Raw genomic sequence first — 20000 nt, 5'->3', positions numbered from 1 at the left:
GTTGGACGTAGAACTGACACTCCTGCGGAAATATGGAGAAATCACTGCTGCGGCAGTACAAGCAAGTTGAATGGAAAAAACGGAACTCTTGCGGGAGCTGAGGCGGTATCACTGCTGTGGCAGTGGAGGCCTTTGGGTGGAGGAACTGGCTTCTGTTGGAGCAGAGGAGATGACACTGTTTTGCAGTAAAGTCGGTTGGAGAAACTGGGCTTCTGCTGGAGCGAATGAGATAACACTGCTGCGGCAGTGAGAACTAGCTGGATGGAAAAGCTTAGCTTCTGTTAGAACGGAGGAGATACTGCTGCGGCAGTGAGAGCCAGCTGGATGGGGAATGCTGAGCTTCTATTGGAGTGGAGGAGATAACACTGCTGCGGCAGTGAAAACCAGCTGGATGGAAAAGCTTAGCTTCTGTAAGAACGGAGGAGATACTGCTGCGGCAGTGAGAGCCAGCTGGATGGGGAATGCTGAGCTTCTATTGGAGCGAAGGAGATAACACTGCTGCGGCAGTGAGATCCAGCTGGATGGGGAATACTGAGCTTCTATTGGAGCGAAGGAGATAACACTGCTGCGGCAGTGAGAGCCAGCTGGATGGGGAATAATGAGCTTCTATTGGAGCGGAGGAGATAACACTACTGCGGCAGTGAGAGCCAGCAGGATGGAGAATCCTGAGCTTCTGTTAGAGCGGAGGAGATAACACTGCTGCGGCAGTGAGAGCCAGCTGGGTGGAGAATCCTGAACTTTTGTTAGAGCGGAGAAGATAACACTGCTGCGGCAGTGAGAGCCAGCTGGATGGAGAATCCTGAACTTTTGTTAGAGCGGAGGAGATAACACTGCTGCGGCAGTGAGAGCCAGCTGGATGGAGAATCCTGAACTTTTGTTAGAGCGGAGGAGATAACACTGCTGCGGCAGTGAGAGCCAGCTGGATGGAGAATCCTGAACTTCTGTTAGAGCGGAGGAGATAACACTGCTGTGGCAGTGAGAGCCAGCTGGATGGAGAATCCTGAACTTCTGTTAGAGCGGAGGAGATAACACTGCTGCGGCAGTGAGAGCCAGCTGGATGGAGAATCCTGAACTTTTGTTAGAGCGGAGGAGATAACACTGCTGCGGCAGTGAGAGCCAGCTGGATTGAGAATCCTGAACTTTTGTTAGAGCGGAGGAGATAACACTGCTGCGGCAGTGAAAGCCAGCTGGATGGAGAATCCTGAGCTTCTGTTAGAACAGAGGAGATAACTGCTGCGGCAGTGACAGCCAGCTGGATTGAGAATCCTGAACTTTTGTTAGAGCGGAGGAGATAACACTGCTGCGGCAGTGACAGCCAGCTGGATGGAGAATCCTGAACTTTTGTTAGAGCGGAGGAGATAACACTGCTGCGGCAGTGAGAGCCAGCTGGATGGAGAATCCTGAGCTTCTGTTAGAGCGGGGGAGATACTGCTGCGGCAGTGACAGCCAGCTGGATGGAGGATCTTGAGCTTCTGTTAGAGCGGAGGAGATAACACTGCTGCGGCAGTGAGAGCCAGCTGGATGGAGAATCCTGAGCTTCTATTAGAGATAACACTGCTGCAGTGAAAAATTTGAGGTGGGTTCCTGCGGGAGTGACTGGAGAGATGCTTCTACGGCAGTGAATATTATTGATTCATTTAGTGAATTTGGTGATGTTGAATTGGAGTGGATGTGGTGATCCTGTAGGATTGAGTGTATGGAAACAAGCTGAAGCTGAAACAATTTTAGCTGATGAGGGTCTGTTGGGCTTCTTTGATGTGGGAGCGATTGGAGCGGATGTAGCTCTTGAAAGCCTCTGACGACCAGCGACCAAGTTTTTGGATCTGGTGCTGGGAGAGACCTTTTTGAGCAGTTGTGGTTGCTGCACCTATGCAGAATGAATGGCTAGAAAAGTTGTCTGCCGAGATGCCGGAGGGAATCAGTATAGACTTGAGGTGTTTTTGGAACCAGAAACGTGTGACAGGGCGGTTAGCATCGTCTGTGAAGAGTGGTTCAGATAAAAGTTTAGTCTGCAAACTTCTGAAATGTAGGTTGGCTAAAATGGATTGATACGGCTGGATTGGTGATGGAAGGTTGAAAATGTAAATGGATTGCCCTTTTTTCATTTGATCCGTCTTGCTTTGTTTGATGAAGTAAGAGATTGTTTCGTCATCTAGCACTGCTAGGTCTGAAATTATAGGATGAAGCTTTGGGTTGAAGGTGGACGTGATGGTAATTTCTGAGCTTCTGAGAAAACCGGAGCAAGCCAATATAAACATTGCATCCAGAGTGCGGGTAGTATTGGTGGAGTGGTAGCCTTGGCGGAGGGTGGAGATACATTTGGTAAGTATGTCTAGAGTTATTGGTTGTCTGCGTGGGTGGGTTGAGTTTTTTGGATGCCTTTGATGAGCATGGATGTTTGTGAATTGGTTATTTCTGGAGAGGGCAGACCAAACGCAAGTTTGTTGAATTCAGCTTAGATGACCCTTGATGGAGCTGACTTGGAGGTTCTTGATGCTGTTGAAATAAGATATGAATGAAGTGATGGTAAGCAAAGAATAATCTGGAAAATTCAGCTTGTATATGGAGTGAAAAGACTTGAAACACTTCCATGCAGTTAGGTAGGATTGGAGGGTTCTGGGGGAAACAGCTTGAAGGATGAAATTGAGAGAAGCGTCAATGAGGGGTCTCAATGGGTGGTTTATGGGAATATTAGCTCTCAATACTTTGGTACTGGGGTTGGGAATGGGAATGGGTCCGCCTCTGGCGCCAACAGCCTGAATTTCTGTGAGGATCTGTGCTCTAATGTTGCTGGCGACAGGGGGCAGTTCCAAGGCTGTAGCATTCGGCGGGAAGGGCATCTGTGTTGCAGAAAACAGAGTGAATGGAGCACTAGTTTGGGAAAAAGTGTTAGGCGGATAGAAACCAGGGGCCAAAAACCGCTTGCGGAGGCAACCTCTCGTTTTGGTCGGTCCCCGACAAAGGAGGAATGGGAAAAAAGGGGAAAGAGGAAAGCTAAGGAGGACAAAAAGCAGCTGGGCCTGCACCGCTAGCGGAGGCAGCCTTGCGCTAGAGTTTGATGGTAGGGCTGCAGGCCAAGGGAAGGGGTTAGAAAAAGTGACAGGAAAAGGCTGTGATACAAAGCTTGAGCTGCTGGCGGAAGCGTACTTACGCTTAAAGGATTGCCTGGGGCAGAGGAAACTGGTATTGTAACCTGAGGTGCAATGCTGGAAACACCCACGGTCTCTGGCTCGGCGAAGCAGAGAGATGAGTTGGGCTGGGTGGCGGCGACGATGGCAGCGGTGGCTGGAACTGGGGCGCGGCCTGGGCTAGCTGAGGGCCTGCTGCAGTGGCCTGGTGCTCGAGGAAGAACCAGTTCTGTGGGAGAAGGGGTCTTTTGAGAGCGTGAGTTCAGATCCTTATGTTTCCTTGACCTGTTTGTAGTTTTGGAAGGTGGAGTGGATTTTGGAGATGGAGAAGCTGCTTGAAGTGACACGTACAGGTTGTATAATTTGGCTTTATTAATTCTTCTGGAAAAATTATCATCGACACTGATTAGCACTTGTCTTAACCCTAGTACGGTCCATTTCTCTATTGCTGGAATCGTAGGTTGTACTGAGGAGTAGGAGGAAGCTGGAGATGGTGGATGTCTTGAAGGTGGAGGCGATGGCAAGCCTCTGCGTCTCGGTGTACGGGATATGGCTCGGCTGGGCCGACGGCCACGCTGTGTTGCTGGAGATTCAGTCACGGTGTCTTGTTGGGTTGTGGTGCTCCTTGCAGCTGTGGGATGCTGTAGAGGATCTTCGTCAGATGGATAAATTTCATTCTCAAACATTGCAATGGGTAGGACCAAATGCTGATTTTCTTCAGCTCCTGCGGAAGCATAAAGAACAACACTGCTTTGGCAGTGGAGAAAAGGTTAGCCAGAGAAACTGAGCTCCTGTGGGAGCAGAGGGAACAGCACTGCTGCAGCAGTGGAGAAACGGTTAGCCAGAAAAACTGAGCTCCTGTGGGAGCAGAGGGAACAGCACTGCTGCAGCAGTGGAGAAACGGTTAGCCAGAAAAACTGAGCTCCTGTGGGAGCAGAGGGAACAGCACTGCTGCAGCAGTGGAGAAACGGTTAGCCAGAAAAACTGAGCTCCTGTGGGAGCAAAAGGAAACACACTGTTATGGATACTGGAGAAATTAGCCAGAGAAACTGGGCTCCTGTGGGAGCAGAAAGAACAGCACTGCTGTGGCACAGGAGAAAAATAGCCGGAGAAATTGAGCTCCTGCGGGAGCAGAGAGAATAGCACTGTTATGGCAGAGGAGAAATTAGCCAGAGAAACTGAGCTCCTGTGGGATAAGATGGAACATCACTGCTTCTGTGGTGGAGAAAAAGTTAGATGGAACAAAATGGAAAAGCATGTTTGTAAAACCATAATGGGACTCTTATTTTGAAAGAGACCCATTTGGGTCCAACTCTTATTAAATTGAGCATACAACATTACAATATAATCACATTAAAGAAAACAGTCCTGGTTCATAAGAACTTGGCGCCATACATTGATTGTAAATGCTCTGAAACTGTAATATTCTGAACGCAACACGGCGCCACATTCAAAAGTTTAATCACAATTAGGAAGATGTGATGTATGTTTCTGTCTCCAAAATATAAGATGGCTTAAATAATCATTATGCTGTATTGTCAACATTTAAGTTACTTAGCCTCACGATACATTCATTCGCTTTGCGAGCGAGTAAATTTATTGTTCATCACCACGGCAAATGCACTTTGTGTGTGACAAGTTTCTGTCTGTTGTACACAGAGGCAGCAAGATCACAACAAAGCTTGATGCGTGCCGGAACTATGTTATTTAAGATACATTTCTATTTCTTGGGACAGGAGCTGTTGTAGCTGTCCTGCTGCAAGTTTGTGCAGTGTGCACTCTTTACAGTGTCTGAGCGCTGCTCAAACAATTGACTCCTCATTGATTGAATTGTGGCAAAGACCACATTACACTTTGGAAAAAACAGGAATTCTTTTACCGTGATGTTGAGGAGCCATTGGTTTGAAATAATGCTGATGAAAAGCGGCCAAAAGGGGCTTTAGGTAGCTTAGGAATTTGTAAGGAAAGTTTTGTAGCATTGTAGCATAGCTTCAAGCAGCGTGTGGAGCCATGTTGACAGCGTGGGTAGAAAAAGTGACCTGCCAGAATGCTGCAAACTTTGTCAAGGAACGTTGGTGAGTTGACTGGGTATTTATGTGATCCTCCACTTGAGCTGATTGGTAGACATGTTGATTACTGATTGTTGACAGCTGGTTGGAATGACATCATGATTAGGTAGATCATTTGAACGTGCTTCTCCCGAACTTAGTTTTTTAAGAAACATCATTTGTTTATCCAAAAATACAAATCTCATAACATTATTTAATGCAGTTGTAATTTTTCAGTGTAAATTATTAAATTAGATCCCCATAGTGTCTTATTTTAATTTAATGTATAGATCAAATTTAAGAATTAAAATTGAAACCTGAAGCATAGCCTATATTTAATAAGATTAGGGGAAAATGCCCTTTATGAAAGGTAAAAATATCACAAATATGTCAAAGCACTGGAGAGAATATTGCTTCAGAATAAATAATATTTAGAACACACACAAAAATCAACTGTGTGAAAAATGAAAGTAAATGAAAAGGCCGAGCCCTGCTAGTGTAAACAAGTGCTGACCTCTATCTGTGTGTGTGTGTGTGTGTGTGTGTGTGTGTGTGTGTGTGTGTGTTTGTGTGTGTCAGGGCGTGCCTCTCGACACCAGTCAGCTGCAGGTGGATCCGAGGTCGTCTCTGTATTCTTTCGGACCGCAGCAGGTTCAGAAAGGTTCTGCACACACACACCCGCTCCGCCCATCGTCACAGACGGCACAGCTTCATCTACACAACATGCAGAACCTGCACAAGACCCAGAGTTTCCAGCTCCAGCGGCCCAATCAGAACCAGAACCCCGGGAGTCACGGGCCTGCGGACGGAGCTCAGCCGGTGGAGCCGCAGACGGGCCGGATCGGGCAGACTCTCGCCAGCGAACTGGACCTGTACACCGTGAGTCCGCAGTGTTATAGTCAGTGTTGGTCAAGTTACTTAAAAAAAGTTATTAGTAGAGGTGTAACGATTCATCTACTACATCGATGTATCGATTTATATTCCTATGATCCAACTACATCAATCTGTGCTCGGCAAGTTGGCCTTCCGGACGATATATATCAATCTAATATCGTTTTAAAAGGTAATCAATCGATTCTATTGATAATAGGAAATAATGCATTTGATTTAAGCACGACAGACTTTTTATGGATTAGGGATGCCACAATACTCAATCTAATATTGAACCGTTCGGTACGGCATTCACGGTTCAATACGCACTTGTGTATTGCGCTTTTTTCTGTTTTGCAGTTAATTAAAAAAAAAATCTACAAATTCTATTGCTGCGTTGCAATTCGCCTACTTATACTACGTTCTTAAAAGTATGGACTCGTTTTGTGAAGAAAAAGTATATACTTTTGAGTAGGGCTGGGCGATATGACGAAATATATCGTCTGGACGATAGAAAATGTCTATCGTTTTATATAAGGCTCTATCGCTTACGCCACGATAAGGCGTTTACGGCAGAATTTTATGTCAAGATGCACCTCACGCCACGGCATGCCCATGCAATACATAAACGCGCTCCCTCTGTCTCTCTCTCGCTCTCTCACTCACACACACACACGCGCTGCCGCCTCCCTTCCACTCACGTCACTTTTTTAAAATCCCCCACAGTGCGAAACACGAGTCCCGCAAACGCGCCGCAGAGGAGCTTGTTTGTAATCAGAGGACAAATGGCTCCTTAGTTTCGAAATGGTTTGGGTACAAGGTGATCGCGTTGAAAATAAAGGCGTTTGTCCAGCCTTAGAAGCTCATTTGAATCATTGCCGCGGCTCATTTAAGAAAATGACAGCTCCGAAGAGACGCCGCTTTAGTTTGAGGTAACGTTACTGCTAACAATAATAAAGAAAGACGATCAACACCTTACGTGTTACCACTGAAATGAAGATGTAATATATTTCTTAAGCCCATCTTAAGCGAAATGCACGCTTCATACTGTCGTCTGCCCTGACTCTAACCTCGAGTGTTTACTTTTTGCAAACCTTGTGAGCGCGCAAACCCAAACGCTGTGACCTCGGTTTATTAAGTACAAACAGGCGAGTTATGAAAAATTGAGTGCGAGGGATATGTTCAATCACACAAAAAGATTTTGGAATGAGACGGCCAACTGTAGTAGCGTTTAGTCCACTGTCTATAATAGCCTAATTTAGAGATCACTTTTTTATTTATTTTAACCGACAACTTTGATCGGTTAACGTTGATACGGTCAGCCATCGGTCAAACGGTCATCGGTTAACATCCCTAGGCAGGTGTTAACTTTACTAACAGTCTTGCTTTAAAAAAAGGTTCTAAATAAAATAAAAATGTAGTCCATACTAGCTTTATTTGTTTTGTATATCATTTCAAACTGCATTTCCACATTGCAATTTTGTATAGACTATTCATAAACTGAATTAATAGAAAGGTTGCTATATCGTTATGTATATCGTTATCGGGATATCAAATGAGCTATATCGGGATATGAAATTTTGGCCATATCGCCCAGCCCTACTTTTGAGTGTGTAGCAGAAAAGTATGCAAGCTTCGGGACTACTTCGCCATCTTTAACGGACTCGTCGCTTAGTTACGTGCATCCCGTCACTGTTTCACTGCCCTGTCAATCATCGTCAGATTCGTTAGGGTTCAAATCCTCCACATTCAGATTAAAGGGTCATGAAACCCCCTCTTTCAGCTCAAATCCACCTCGTAATCTTTTTGAAAAATGCTACTTAAATGGGCGTGCATGCCCGTGAAAAGAGGGGAGGGGGTGGGTGTGGCAGAGCGAGGCAGGGGAAGAAAGAGGGGGGCGAGCAACTGTCATCTATCAGTGCAGAGCAGTGGCCCATGCCAAATCTCAACAAAAATATGGGGTTAAACGTAACGAAATGCAGGATTTTTAAAGCTGGCAAAATTAAAGTCCAATAAAATACACTGACAACCGTCTGTTTGACCATTTAAAGTAACCGAATGCCTTGCTACATATATTAGATTAATCGGAAATGTTTAAAATATAGAAATGCATACACAATTATTATTGTCATTTATAAATATAGAATTATGTTTGTATACACAGTATAAATGCATATTTTTTTAAAGAAAAAAAAAATGATCGAAAAAAACAACAACCGTTATGTATATAGCCGAGATCTAAATTACGCGCGACCCAGAACACCCATAATAAAGATGGACAGCGACAGTGAAGACTACAGTAAAAGCAGTACAGAGGGCTCTGCTGAGGTGGAGGACTTTTCTCCTCCTGAAACCCCAGGGGAAGATGGTACAGATAGAAAAGTCCTCCGGACTTGGTACAGCATTGCCGGCAAGACGCAAACTGCGTTGCTGAGCAAAACCGAAGTCCACCTGTCTCCAGTTCTCGTAACTTTCATTCGAAAAATGTTTGTTACACACATAAAGCGGGGAAAGCCATGCAACACACCCGAATCTTTACACCAGGGAAACAAACACTTACGACCCATGATCATAAACTCCTCTCATCTACTCCGTGAACACGCAGACTGTCACTTCTGTCATTTGAAAGAACCACGTGCTGTCATGAATAATTAAGAGACGGTGTCTTCTCATAGGATAAGAAAACTCAGTCTCATTAATAATAATGAGACACCGATGCGTCACGTAGCACTATTAGAGCGATGGTACGTCACAAGCTGTGACGTGGACGCAATGTAGTTTTTAAACCCGGAAGACGAAAATAGGGTGAAAAACATAAAAATTGACCAGATTCCCCTTTTAATTAAATCTAACAGATGCTAACATTATGTTCAATGATGTTCAACACACATACCTCTGTTAAAATCTCAAAAATTTAGCTGTAGGGTTTCACGACCCTTTAATCTCCTGCCCTATGGGAGAGAAATGTAGCCGCATGTGTGTGTCTTTAATGCAGAGACTCTCCTCATGTGTTTGCAGTTTAAATATAATGATGCATTTAAAAGTTAATGGCCAAATGTGTCATTACAAAAGTGCTCAATGCTGCTGCAGGTGAAATATGTTGACAACACTGAAAAAAATATATTTTTGTCAGGTTAAATATTGATAGTTGGTCACTCAATCGTCAACCCCCTTTATCTAAACTTCTCTACTTAACCGTCGGACTCGCACATCCGTCATGTTTGTAGTTTTTTAAACGCTTTTTAGCCACGTTTGTAGTTCTAATTGAATCCTCGTCCAACTTGCAATGTGTTGTGGGTAATATCAGCCGTTAGAGTGTGTGTCGAATTCTGAGCAGAAATAGTAAACCATCCGGGTATCTTTGGAATACTCTTTTCAACATACTACGGTTTGGGACATACTAATTCTATTTTTGAATGCTGTTTAGTATGGATAGTGTGCGAATTGGGACGCAGGGTATATTTGCCTCATCCCAATATACTGATCAACGCGACATACATTCACATCACACGTTAGTGCTAGAGTTATACTCACGGAACGCTATAGTTATTCACAATCACCAAAGATGCGTTTTAAAGCCTTGCCGGTTAAACATTTCATTCGCGCGGCACGTTTTTAATATGCGCTTTTCCAGCGTGCGCACTAAACGGCCGTCAAACACGTGATTACTGGACTAAGTAGTCGTATGACTGCGTTAATACTAGGGGTGTGCATTGGCACTGCCTTCACGATTCGATTCGATTACGATTCACCAGGTAACGATTCGATTCAATTCGATTCTACGATGCATTGTGATGCATCAAAATTCTACTGCACACAAAGCAAGTCATGAGGCAATACAAGCAGATATTAAACAACAGATTGTATTGGCTGCTATGTGTCTCCTGTATCTTTGACATAAAAGTTATTAAATAAAATAAAATTTAATTAAATAAAATTAAATAAAATGCAATTAGCCCTTAAATGCATGACTGTTTCACCAAACATTCTTACATATTCAGGTCGTTAGCGACCCAGATCTATATTTAACATGGATAGACCTCTACCTGTCGTGATAATATATAAAACTCCTGATTTTAGAGTAACAGCTACAGAAGAATAAAATAAAACCTATTTCGTTCCCTTTTGGAGCTTGGAAGGATTCAGTTTGAGCAGATGTTTAATACCATCATCATCTGTCCTCATCAGAGTTTACCAGTATATTCAGCATCTGCCTCATATTCGCCATCTCCAGCATATTCTCCAAACTCATTTTCAATGTCTTCAAAATCAATATTTTGATCACTGACAGCTTCTTGACCACATCCATCATCAGTGACGGTGACACTAACATATGATTGTGTTTAGTACTCGCTCTCTGAAGTAAATCACTAACCCATTTCAAGTTTTGCAGATTATCGTTTCGTTTTCTGTCAGAGGTAACTATGAGTGAAACGTCACTTCATCATTGCGTATCAGACATTGCCACCTTGTGGAATAAAGGTGAATTGCGGCGTATTTTGTCATTATAGATTAATTTATTATTGTGCAAAAAATATATACGAACAATCCTATACACCTCGGGTCGTTTAATAACCCGTCTATCGCGGTCATCTCCCTCCGCCTCAGCCATCTTCCTTGTTGTTGTTGTTATTCTCTCGGAACCGGAAGTATTTGAAACTTCACAACTTTATCGTCCGCCAGAAAATAAACCGTGACATAATCGATTACGGCACTTTGCCGCATCGATGCTGAATCGTTCATGTCCCGCATCGCGATGCATCGCCGAATCGATTATTGTTGACACCCCTAGTGTATACTGTTGATACTGTCACAGTTCACTTCTGAAATTGTCATTATTTTTACTCACTCTAATATTGTTCCAAACCCGTATTAATTCCCCAATGACGGAGGTTTTATTTTTGACTTAACTATCCTTTTACAATTTCACACCTAAATGCTACTGTACAGCTCTGAGCTGCCAGTGTAAACCTTTATATGCATTCTGTTTTATACAATACACTAGGAATGAGGAATGTGTACAAGTTTTTTTTTTAAAGTAAAGTTCTAAGTTTACGTAAGGTTTTTCAAGTATTTTATAGGGCTGAGCTTCGCACCGCGCCTTTAAAATTAGAACACGTTCAATGAGTGTACACACACCGGCGGCAGCTTTCGTGCAGCTCATCTGTCAGTCAATTCAAAATGCTCGCGTGTATATAATGTGCGCGTCAGGTGGCGGTGTGAGATCCTGAGGCGCGGGGCTGAGCTTCGCGTCCTTCACCCGCTTTAGGCACAATCGGCTTAAGAACGTGCAGTAAACGCACTCAAAGTGTTCTTTTCCTCTCTAAGCAGGTATTTTTTTTTTAGGTTTATTTATCAAAATGTTCTTACACAATATATTTGTGTGAGGTTCTGTATTTCGATCGCAGCTTTAACATGTTATGAGAAAACGGTTTATGAATGTTTATCACCACATTACCTTATAGGCTATTTAAACCTAAATAAGAAAGCCATTGTCAGTTCGTCTGTCCGTTTGCAGGCAGTTTTGGTCGCTTTATTAAAAGATGTTGCTGTGTGCAGTCGTGTGTAAAGGAAAATAAAAATAGTTTTACCCTTCTGCTGACAGTGTCGTGCCCCTCCTAACCCATTCACACACACAGATGATTCGACTATCAGTCGACTATAGAGAGATTCGACAATTCTGATTCGATTGTCTAAATCCTTAGTCGGGGACAGCTCTAGTATTTTAAGTAAAATAAAGCCGTATTGCAGTCAAAAAAATAGTCTTTATTTCTCCTTAACTTGTTGCTGTTCCTGTGGCTTTAGAATAAAATGGCAAAAAACCGAACCGAACACCGTGGTTAAAAACCGAGGTATGTATTGAACCGTGGACTAACTGTATTCTTGCATCCCTAATATGGAGGTTTTTTCTTAGTACTTTTAATGATAAAGGCGTTAAACGTTACTCAGTCTGTCTATATGTGACGTCAGCCACGCACCAGCAGCCGCGCAAAGACAGCTAAACATAGCACGGACGGGATTTGTCATGACAGCGGAGGACAGAGCAGAAGCCAACAAACGAGAAATTATCAAGCCACCATTCCGGTCCAGTGTGAGAAAACATTTTGGCTTTAGTAAAGATGGAGATGTTCTAAAGAAGTCGCTCGCTGTTTGTAGTAGTAGCAGGTTAAGCCACTGCTCATTCAACCTGAAGAGATGTTGGCTGCACTTTATTTTTGATATTAATAGTATATTTGTATTAGAGAGACAGCAGTGTGTATTATAAATGTGTCGGTTCTGACAGAGAGTCAGCAGTGTGTATTATAAATGTGTCGGTTCTGACAGAGAGTCAGCAGTGTGTATTATAAATGTGTCGGTTCTGACAGAGAGTCAGCAGTGTGTATTATAAATGTGTCGGTTCTGACAGAGAGTCAGCAGTGTGTATTATAAATGTGTCGGTTCTGACAGAGAGACAGCAGTGTGTATTATAAATGCGTCGGTTCTGACAGAGAGACAGCAGTGTGTATTATAAATGTGTCGGTTCTGACAGAGAGACAGCAGTGTGTATTATAAATGTGTCGGTTCTGACAGAGAGACAGCAGTGTGTATTATAAATGTGTCGGTTCTGACAGAGAGTCAGCAGTGTGTATTATAAATGTGTCGGTTCTGACAGAGAGTCAGCAGTGTGTATTATAAATGTGTCGGTTCTGACAGAGAGACAGCAGTGTGTATTATAAATGTGTCGGTTCTGACAGAGAGTCAGCAGTGTGTATTATAAATGCGTCGGTTCTGACAGAGAGTCAGCAGTGTGTATTATAAATGTGTCGGTTCTGACAGAGAGACAGCAGTGTGTATTATAATGATGATCGGTTCTGACAGAGAGACAGCAGTGTGTATTATAATGATGATCGGTTCTGACAGAGAGTCAGCAGTGTGTATTATAAATGCGTCGGTTCTGACAGAGAGTCAGCAGTGTGTATTATAAATGTGTCTCTGTCTCTGTCTCAGGAGACCATGTTCCTGAACTCACTGCTGGACCCGTACCTGGACCTGCAGTTAACCAGCCGCCAGAACCAGAACCTGAGTCTGAGCCAGCAGGTGACACACTCACTCATTCACTTACTCACTCACACACTCACACACTTACACACACTCACTCACACACTCTCACACACTCACTCACTCACTCACTCACTCACTCACTCACTCACTCTCTCTCACACAGACACACACACACTCACACACTCACTCTCACACACACTCTCACACACTCACTCACTTACTTACTTACTCACACACTCACATACACACTCACTCCCTCACTCTCTCACACACTCATTCACTCACTCCCTCACACTCACTCACTTACACCTGTCACTCCCTCACACTCACCCACTCACCCCTGTCACTCCCTCACACTCACTCACTCACTCACTCCCTGTCACTCCCTCACACACACTCACTCATTCACTCACTCACTCACTCACTCTCTCTCACACAGACACACACACACTCACACACTCACTCTCACACACACTCTCACACACTCACTCACTTACTTACTTACTCACACACTCACATACACACTCACTCCCTCACTCTCTCACACACTCATTCACTCACTCCCTCACACTCACCCACTCACCCCTGTCACTCCCTCACACTCACTCACTCACTCACTCCCTCACTCTCACAAACACTCACTCACTCACTCCCTGTCACTCCCTCACACTCCCTCACTCTCACACTCACTCACTCACCCCTGTCACACCCTCACTCATTCACTTACTCACTCACTCTCTCACTCACTCCCTGTCACTCCCTCACACTCACTCACTCACTCACTCACTCACTCACTCACTCACTCCCTGTCACTCCCTCACACTCACTCACTCACTCCCTGTCACTCCCTCACACACACTCACTCATTCACTTACTCACTCACTAACTCACTCCCTCACTCATTCACTTACTCACTCACTCACTCACTCACTCACTCACTCCCTCACACTCACTCACTCACTCACTCCCTGTCACTCCCTCACACTCACGCACTCACTCACTCCCTGTCACTCCCTCACTCTCACACTCACTCACTCACTCCCTGTCACTCCCTCACACTCACTCACTCCCTCACTCTCACACACACTCATTCACTTACTCACTCACTCACTCCCTGTCACTCCCTCACACTCACACAGACACTCACTCCCTCACACTCACTCACACACTCACTCCCTGTCACTCCCTCACACTCACTCACTCACACACTTACATACACAGTCTCACACTCACTCCCTCACACACTCACTCCCTCACTCTCACACTCACTCACTCACTCTCACACACACTCATTCACTTACTCACTCACTTACTCCCTGTCACTCCCTCACACTCACACAGACACTCACTCCCTCACACTCACTCACACACTCACTCCCTGTCACTCCCTCACACTCACTCACTCACACACTTACATACACAGTCTCACACTCACTCCCTCACACACTCACTCCCTCACACTCACTCACTCACTCCCTCACTCTCACACACACTCATTCACTTACTCACTCACTTACTCCCTGTCACTCCCTCACACTCACACAGACACTCACTCCCTCACACTCACTCACACACTCACTCCCTGTCACTCCCTCACACTCACTCACTCACACACTTACATACACAGTCTCACACTTACTCCCTCACACTCACACACTCACATACACGCTCTCACACTCACTCCCTCACACTCACTCACTCACACACTCACTCCCTGTCACTCCCTTACACTCAATCTCACACTCACTCACTCACACACTCACATACACGCTCTCACACTCACTCACTCCCTCACTCACACTCACTCCCTCACACTCTCACACACACTCACTCACACTCACACACTCACTCCCTCATACTCACTCACACACACACACACTCGCTCACTCCCTCACACACACACTCACTCACTCACACACTCACTCACACCCTCACTCACTCACTGACACACTCACTCACTCACACACTCACTCACTCACAGACTCACTCACACACTCACTCACTTACTCACACAGTCACTCACTCACACACTCCCTCACACTCACACACACTCACTCACACACTCACTCCCTCACACTCACACACTCCCTCAGTCACTCACACACACACTCACTCACTCCATGTCACTCCCTCACACTCACTCACACACTCACATACACGCTCTCACACTCACTCCCTCACACTCACTCACACACTCACTTACACGCTCTCACACTCACTCCCTCACACTCACACACTCACATACACGCTCTCACACTCACACACTCACTCACTCACTCACTCACACACTCACATACACGCTCTCACACTCACTCCCTCACACTCACTCACTCTCTCACACACTCACTCACACTCACTCACTCACACACACACTCACTCACACTCACACACTCACTCCCTGTCACTCCCTCACACTCACACCCTCACTCACACAGTGTCCCTCCCTTACACACACACACACACACACCCTCACTCACTCTCACACACTCACTCACTCTCAGACTTACTCACACACTCACTCACACATTCACACATTCACTTACTCACTCACACACTCACACACTCACTCACACACTCACTCACTCACACATTCACACACACACTCACTCACTCACTCACTCACTCCCTCACTCTCACACACACTCATTCACTTACTCACTCACTCACTCCCTGTCACTCCCTCACACTCACACAGACACTCACTCCCTCACACTCACACACACACTCACTCCCTGTCACTCACTCACACACTTACATACACGGTCTCACACTCACTCCCTCACACTCACTCACACACTCACATACACGCTCTCACACTTACTCCCTCACACTCACACACTCACATACACGCTCTCACACTCACTCACGCTCTCACACTTACTCCCTCACACACTCACATACACGCTCTCACACTCACTCACTCCCTCACTCACACACTCACTCCCTGTCACTCCCTCACACTCACTCTCACACTCACTCCCTCACACTCTCACACACACTCACTCACACACTCACTCCCTCATACTCACTCACACACACACACACTCACTCACTCCCTGTCACTCCCTCACACTCACTCACAAACACACTCACTCACTCCCTCACACCCTCACTCACTCCCTCACACTCACACCCTCACTCACTCACGGACACACTCACTCACTCACTCACACACTCACTCTCTCACTCACTTACTCACACAGTCACTCACTCACACACTCCCTCACACTCACACACACTCACTCACACACTCACCCCCTCACACTCACACTCCCTCAGTCACTCACACACACACTCACTCACTGTCACTCCCTCACACTCACTCACACACTCACATACACGCTCTCACACTCACTCCCTCACACTCACTCACACACTCGCTTACACGCTCTCACACTCACTCCCTCACACTCACACACTCACATACACGCTCTCACACTCACTCACTCACACGCTCACTCACACACTCACTCACACACTCACATACACGCTCTCACACTCACTCTCTCACACACTCACTCACACTCACTCCCTCATACTCCACACACACTCACTCACTCCCTTACACACCCTCACTCACTCTCACACACTCACTCACTCACAGACTCACTCACACACTCACTCACACACTCACACACTCACACACTCACACACTCACTCACACACACTCACTCACTCACTCACTCAAACACTCACACACTCACTCTCACACACTCACTCACTCACAGACTCACTCACACACTCACTCACACACTCACACACTCACACACTCACTCACACACACTCACTCACTCACTCACTCAAACACTCACACACTCACTCACACACTCACTCACTCACTCACTCTCACACACACTTGTTTTGTTTGGTTGCTGTAACCCGTGCCGCTGGTGTGGTCTGCAGTTCGGTCTGGACTGTCCTGAGCTCGGCTCTGGTTCTGTGAAGGCTCAGCTGGACTCCTCAGATCATCAGATGCTCTCTCACACACACAGCCAGACGTACACAGAGAACCCGGTGCCCAACATCATCCTGACGGGTGAGTGATGACAGCACAGCCCAATCACCGTTTCTCAACGAATCTCTTGAGGGAATGATTCAGTGACTCACTCATTAAGACTTGTTCCATTACTGGATGAATCAGTGTTTTTTAATGAATCTCTTGAGTTAATGATTCAATGACTCACTCATTAAGACTTTACCATTACTGGATGAATCAGTGTTTCTGAACAAATCTTTTGAAGTCTTTATGAGTTATTGAATCAATCTCTGGAGTGATTGATTCAATTGCAAATACGAGTGACTTGTCTAATTGAATCACCTTTAGTACAGTCGCATCAGCGCTTCATATGTGTGTTTGTGTGTGTGTCTCAGGTGATTCTCCATCAGGTCTGTCTAAGGAGATCACACACGCGCTGTCAGGTGTGCCAGGGTTCGAGATGGACCAGTTCTGCTCAGATGATTCGCTCCGAATGGACCCGCTGGCGCTGGATGGGCTGGGCATGCTGACGGACGGAGACCTGATGCTGGCCGACCCGGCGGTGGAGGACTCCTTCCGCTCAGACCACCTCAAATGACCCGCGAGTGTGTGTGTGTAACTTGTGCACACGCGCTTGAGTTCACCCAAAAATGAAATGTCTGTCATTAACTCCTCTCCCTAATGTCGCTCCACACCCGTAAGACCTCCGTTCATCTTCACACACAGTTTAAGATATTTTATATTTAGTCCGAGAGCGCATGCAAGTGTATGCACACTATACTGTCCATGTCCAGAAAGGGAATAAAAACATCATCACAGTAGTCCATATGAGACATCAGTGGGTTAATTAGAGTCTCTTGAAGCATCCAAAATGATTCGGATCGCGTGTCAAACTGCTGAAATCACGAGACATTGGCAATCCGAATCATGAATCGATTCACTGACTCATAACCGTTTGAATCTTTATTTGAGGATTGAACACAAACCCGGAAGAGAAGCCAATGCTGAATAAAGTCGTAGTTTTTGTTATTTTTGGACCCAAATGTATTTTGGATGCTTCAAGAGACTCTAATTAACCCACTGATGTCTCATATGGACTACTGTGATGATGTTTTTATTCCCTTTCTGGACATGGACAGTATAGTGTGCATACACTTGCATACGCTCTCGGACTAAATATAAAATATCTTAAACTGTGTGTGAAGATGAACGGAGGTCTTACGGGTGTGGAGCGACATTAGGGAGAGGAGTTAATGACAGACATTTCATTATTGGCTGAACTAACCCTTTAACTGTCTGCACTTCTCCGACGATCAAACCCACTCGCTCCTGTTACAGAGATCCCCGATCACAGTGCCTCCGCCCAAACCTCAGTCCCAGCATGCACTGCACCAGTTCACACATGCACTTATCAACGGCACACTTCAGCTCTGTGTTCAAAAACACTGTGACTCGGACTCAGCCAATTGTGTGAGTCTGGGGGCGGGACTATCTGACTGGCTGTCCAATGACAGATGAGATGCTCAACCGGTGTGTGTCTCTGCTGGTGGAAGCAGTCGCTGCGTTTGAAAAGAGTACAAGACCAAATACGTGTGCATTTGTCTATGTGTGTGTGTGTGTGTGTGTGTGTGTGTGTGCATGTATGAGAGTGTGTGCGTTAGGGTTGCCAGGTTTTCACAACAAAACCCGGCCAATTGTGTTTGAGGGGTGGGGGGGTCCCTGCTAAAATTCCCATTCCCGGGGCTAAATATCACATAATCAGGGTCACTTCAACTCGCGGCAACAGTGTTAAAGTAGCCTATTTCAGTGTGTGTGTGTGTGTGTGTGTGTGTGTGTGTGTGTGTGTGTGTGTGTGTGTGAGTGCATGTGCGTGTATGAGATTGTGTGTGCGTGAATTTGAGTGTGTATAAGCGTGCATGTTTGAGTGTATGTATGTATGTATTAGTATGTGTGTGTATCGCTGTGTGTGTGTGTGTGTATCAGTGTCTGTGTATTTGTGCGTGAGAGTGTATCTGTCTGTGGGTGTATCAGTGTGTGTGTGTTTATCTGTGTGTATCAGTGTGTGTGTATGTGAGTGTATCTGTCTGTGTGTGTATCAGTGCGTGTGCGTGTGTGTGTGTGTGTGTGTGTGTGTGTATATCAGTGAGTCTGTGTATGTGAGTATATCTGTGTGTGTGTGTGTGTGTGTGTGTGTGTGTATCAGTGAGTGTTTGTATGTGAGTATATCTGTGTGTGTGTGTGTGTGTGTATCAGTGAGTGTTCGTGTGTGTGTGTGTGTGTGTGTGTGTATCAGTGAGTGTTTGTATGTGAGTATATCTGTGTGTGTGTGTGTGTGTGTGTGTGTGTGTGTGTGTGTGTGTGTGTGTGTGTGTGTGTGTGTGTGTGTGTGTGTGAGGTTTACTGCTCGTCTGCACTCGGTCCTGTATTTGCACGATTATTCTCCTGCTCAAGGCCATATTCAGAGGAACGTATTTTTATGTGATTATAATCTGCATACTATGAGATTTATTTTTAATAAAGTTGCTATAGATGTTTATGCGTATAAATGTATATGTTGAGCTCAAACTCCTCACGGTCAGCTTCATCTCCAGCCGAGGTCAGGTCAGCGGAAACTCTCGCCTTCTTCTGTGACGCTGCCTTTGTGTTCCACACGACACCACAATGTGTGAGTGTGTGTGTGTGTGTGTGTGTGTGTTACAGCGCAGGACGCTGCTGGGTAAACTGTCAGTGACGCTTCAAGCGACTGTTGACCGCAGAAACACACCAGCTCGATGCAGTGATGAACATCATCTCTACAGCGTCTCTGTGTGTGTTAATGTCACAGTGTGTGTGTGTGTGTGTGTGAGAGAGATGCGCTGTAATATCAGCTGTTGAACAGCTCAGGTCTGATATATTAATACAGTAATCTATATGAATATGAGCAGATGTGCTCCAGCG

At 45.4% G+C, this 20000-nt stretch overlaps 1 protein-coding gene across 2 annotated transcripts in view; it reads left to right on the top strand.

The window, feature by feature from the left end:
• The window catches only part of LOC137082512 (CREB-regulated transcription coactivator 2), a 56650-nt gene extending 38884 nt beyond the window's left edge, over nucleotides 1-17766 (top strand). For both annotated transcript variants that reach the window (XM_067447733.1, XM_067447734.1), the window contains 4 exons: nucleotides 5756-6055; nucleotides 13034-13123; nucleotides 16991-17123; nucleotides 17459-17766. In XM_067447733.1, the coding sequence (XP_067303834.1) occupies nucleotides 5756-6055; nucleotides 13034-13123; nucleotides 16991-17123; nucleotides 17459-17661 (726 nt within the window). In that variant the 3' untranslated portion in view covers nucleotides 17662-17766. The remainder of the gene's footprint in view (nucleotides 1-5755; nucleotides 6056-13033; nucleotides 13124-16990; nucleotides 17124-17458) is intronic.
• Nucleotides 17767-20000: the final 2234 nt, after the last annotated feature.

The sequence above is a fragment of the Pseudorasbora parva genome, chromosome 7 (assembly GCF_024679245.1).
Source record: "Pseudorasbora parva isolate DD20220531a chromosome 7, ASM2467924v1, whole genome shotgun sequence".
NCBI classification, from domain to species: domain Eukaryota; kingdom Metazoa; phylum Chordata; class Actinopteri; order Cypriniformes; family Gobionidae; genus Pseudorasbora; species Pseudorasbora parva.
The sequence above is the reverse complement of the archived record's forward strand: the minus strand, read 5'-3'. Positions and strand labels throughout refer to the sequence as shown.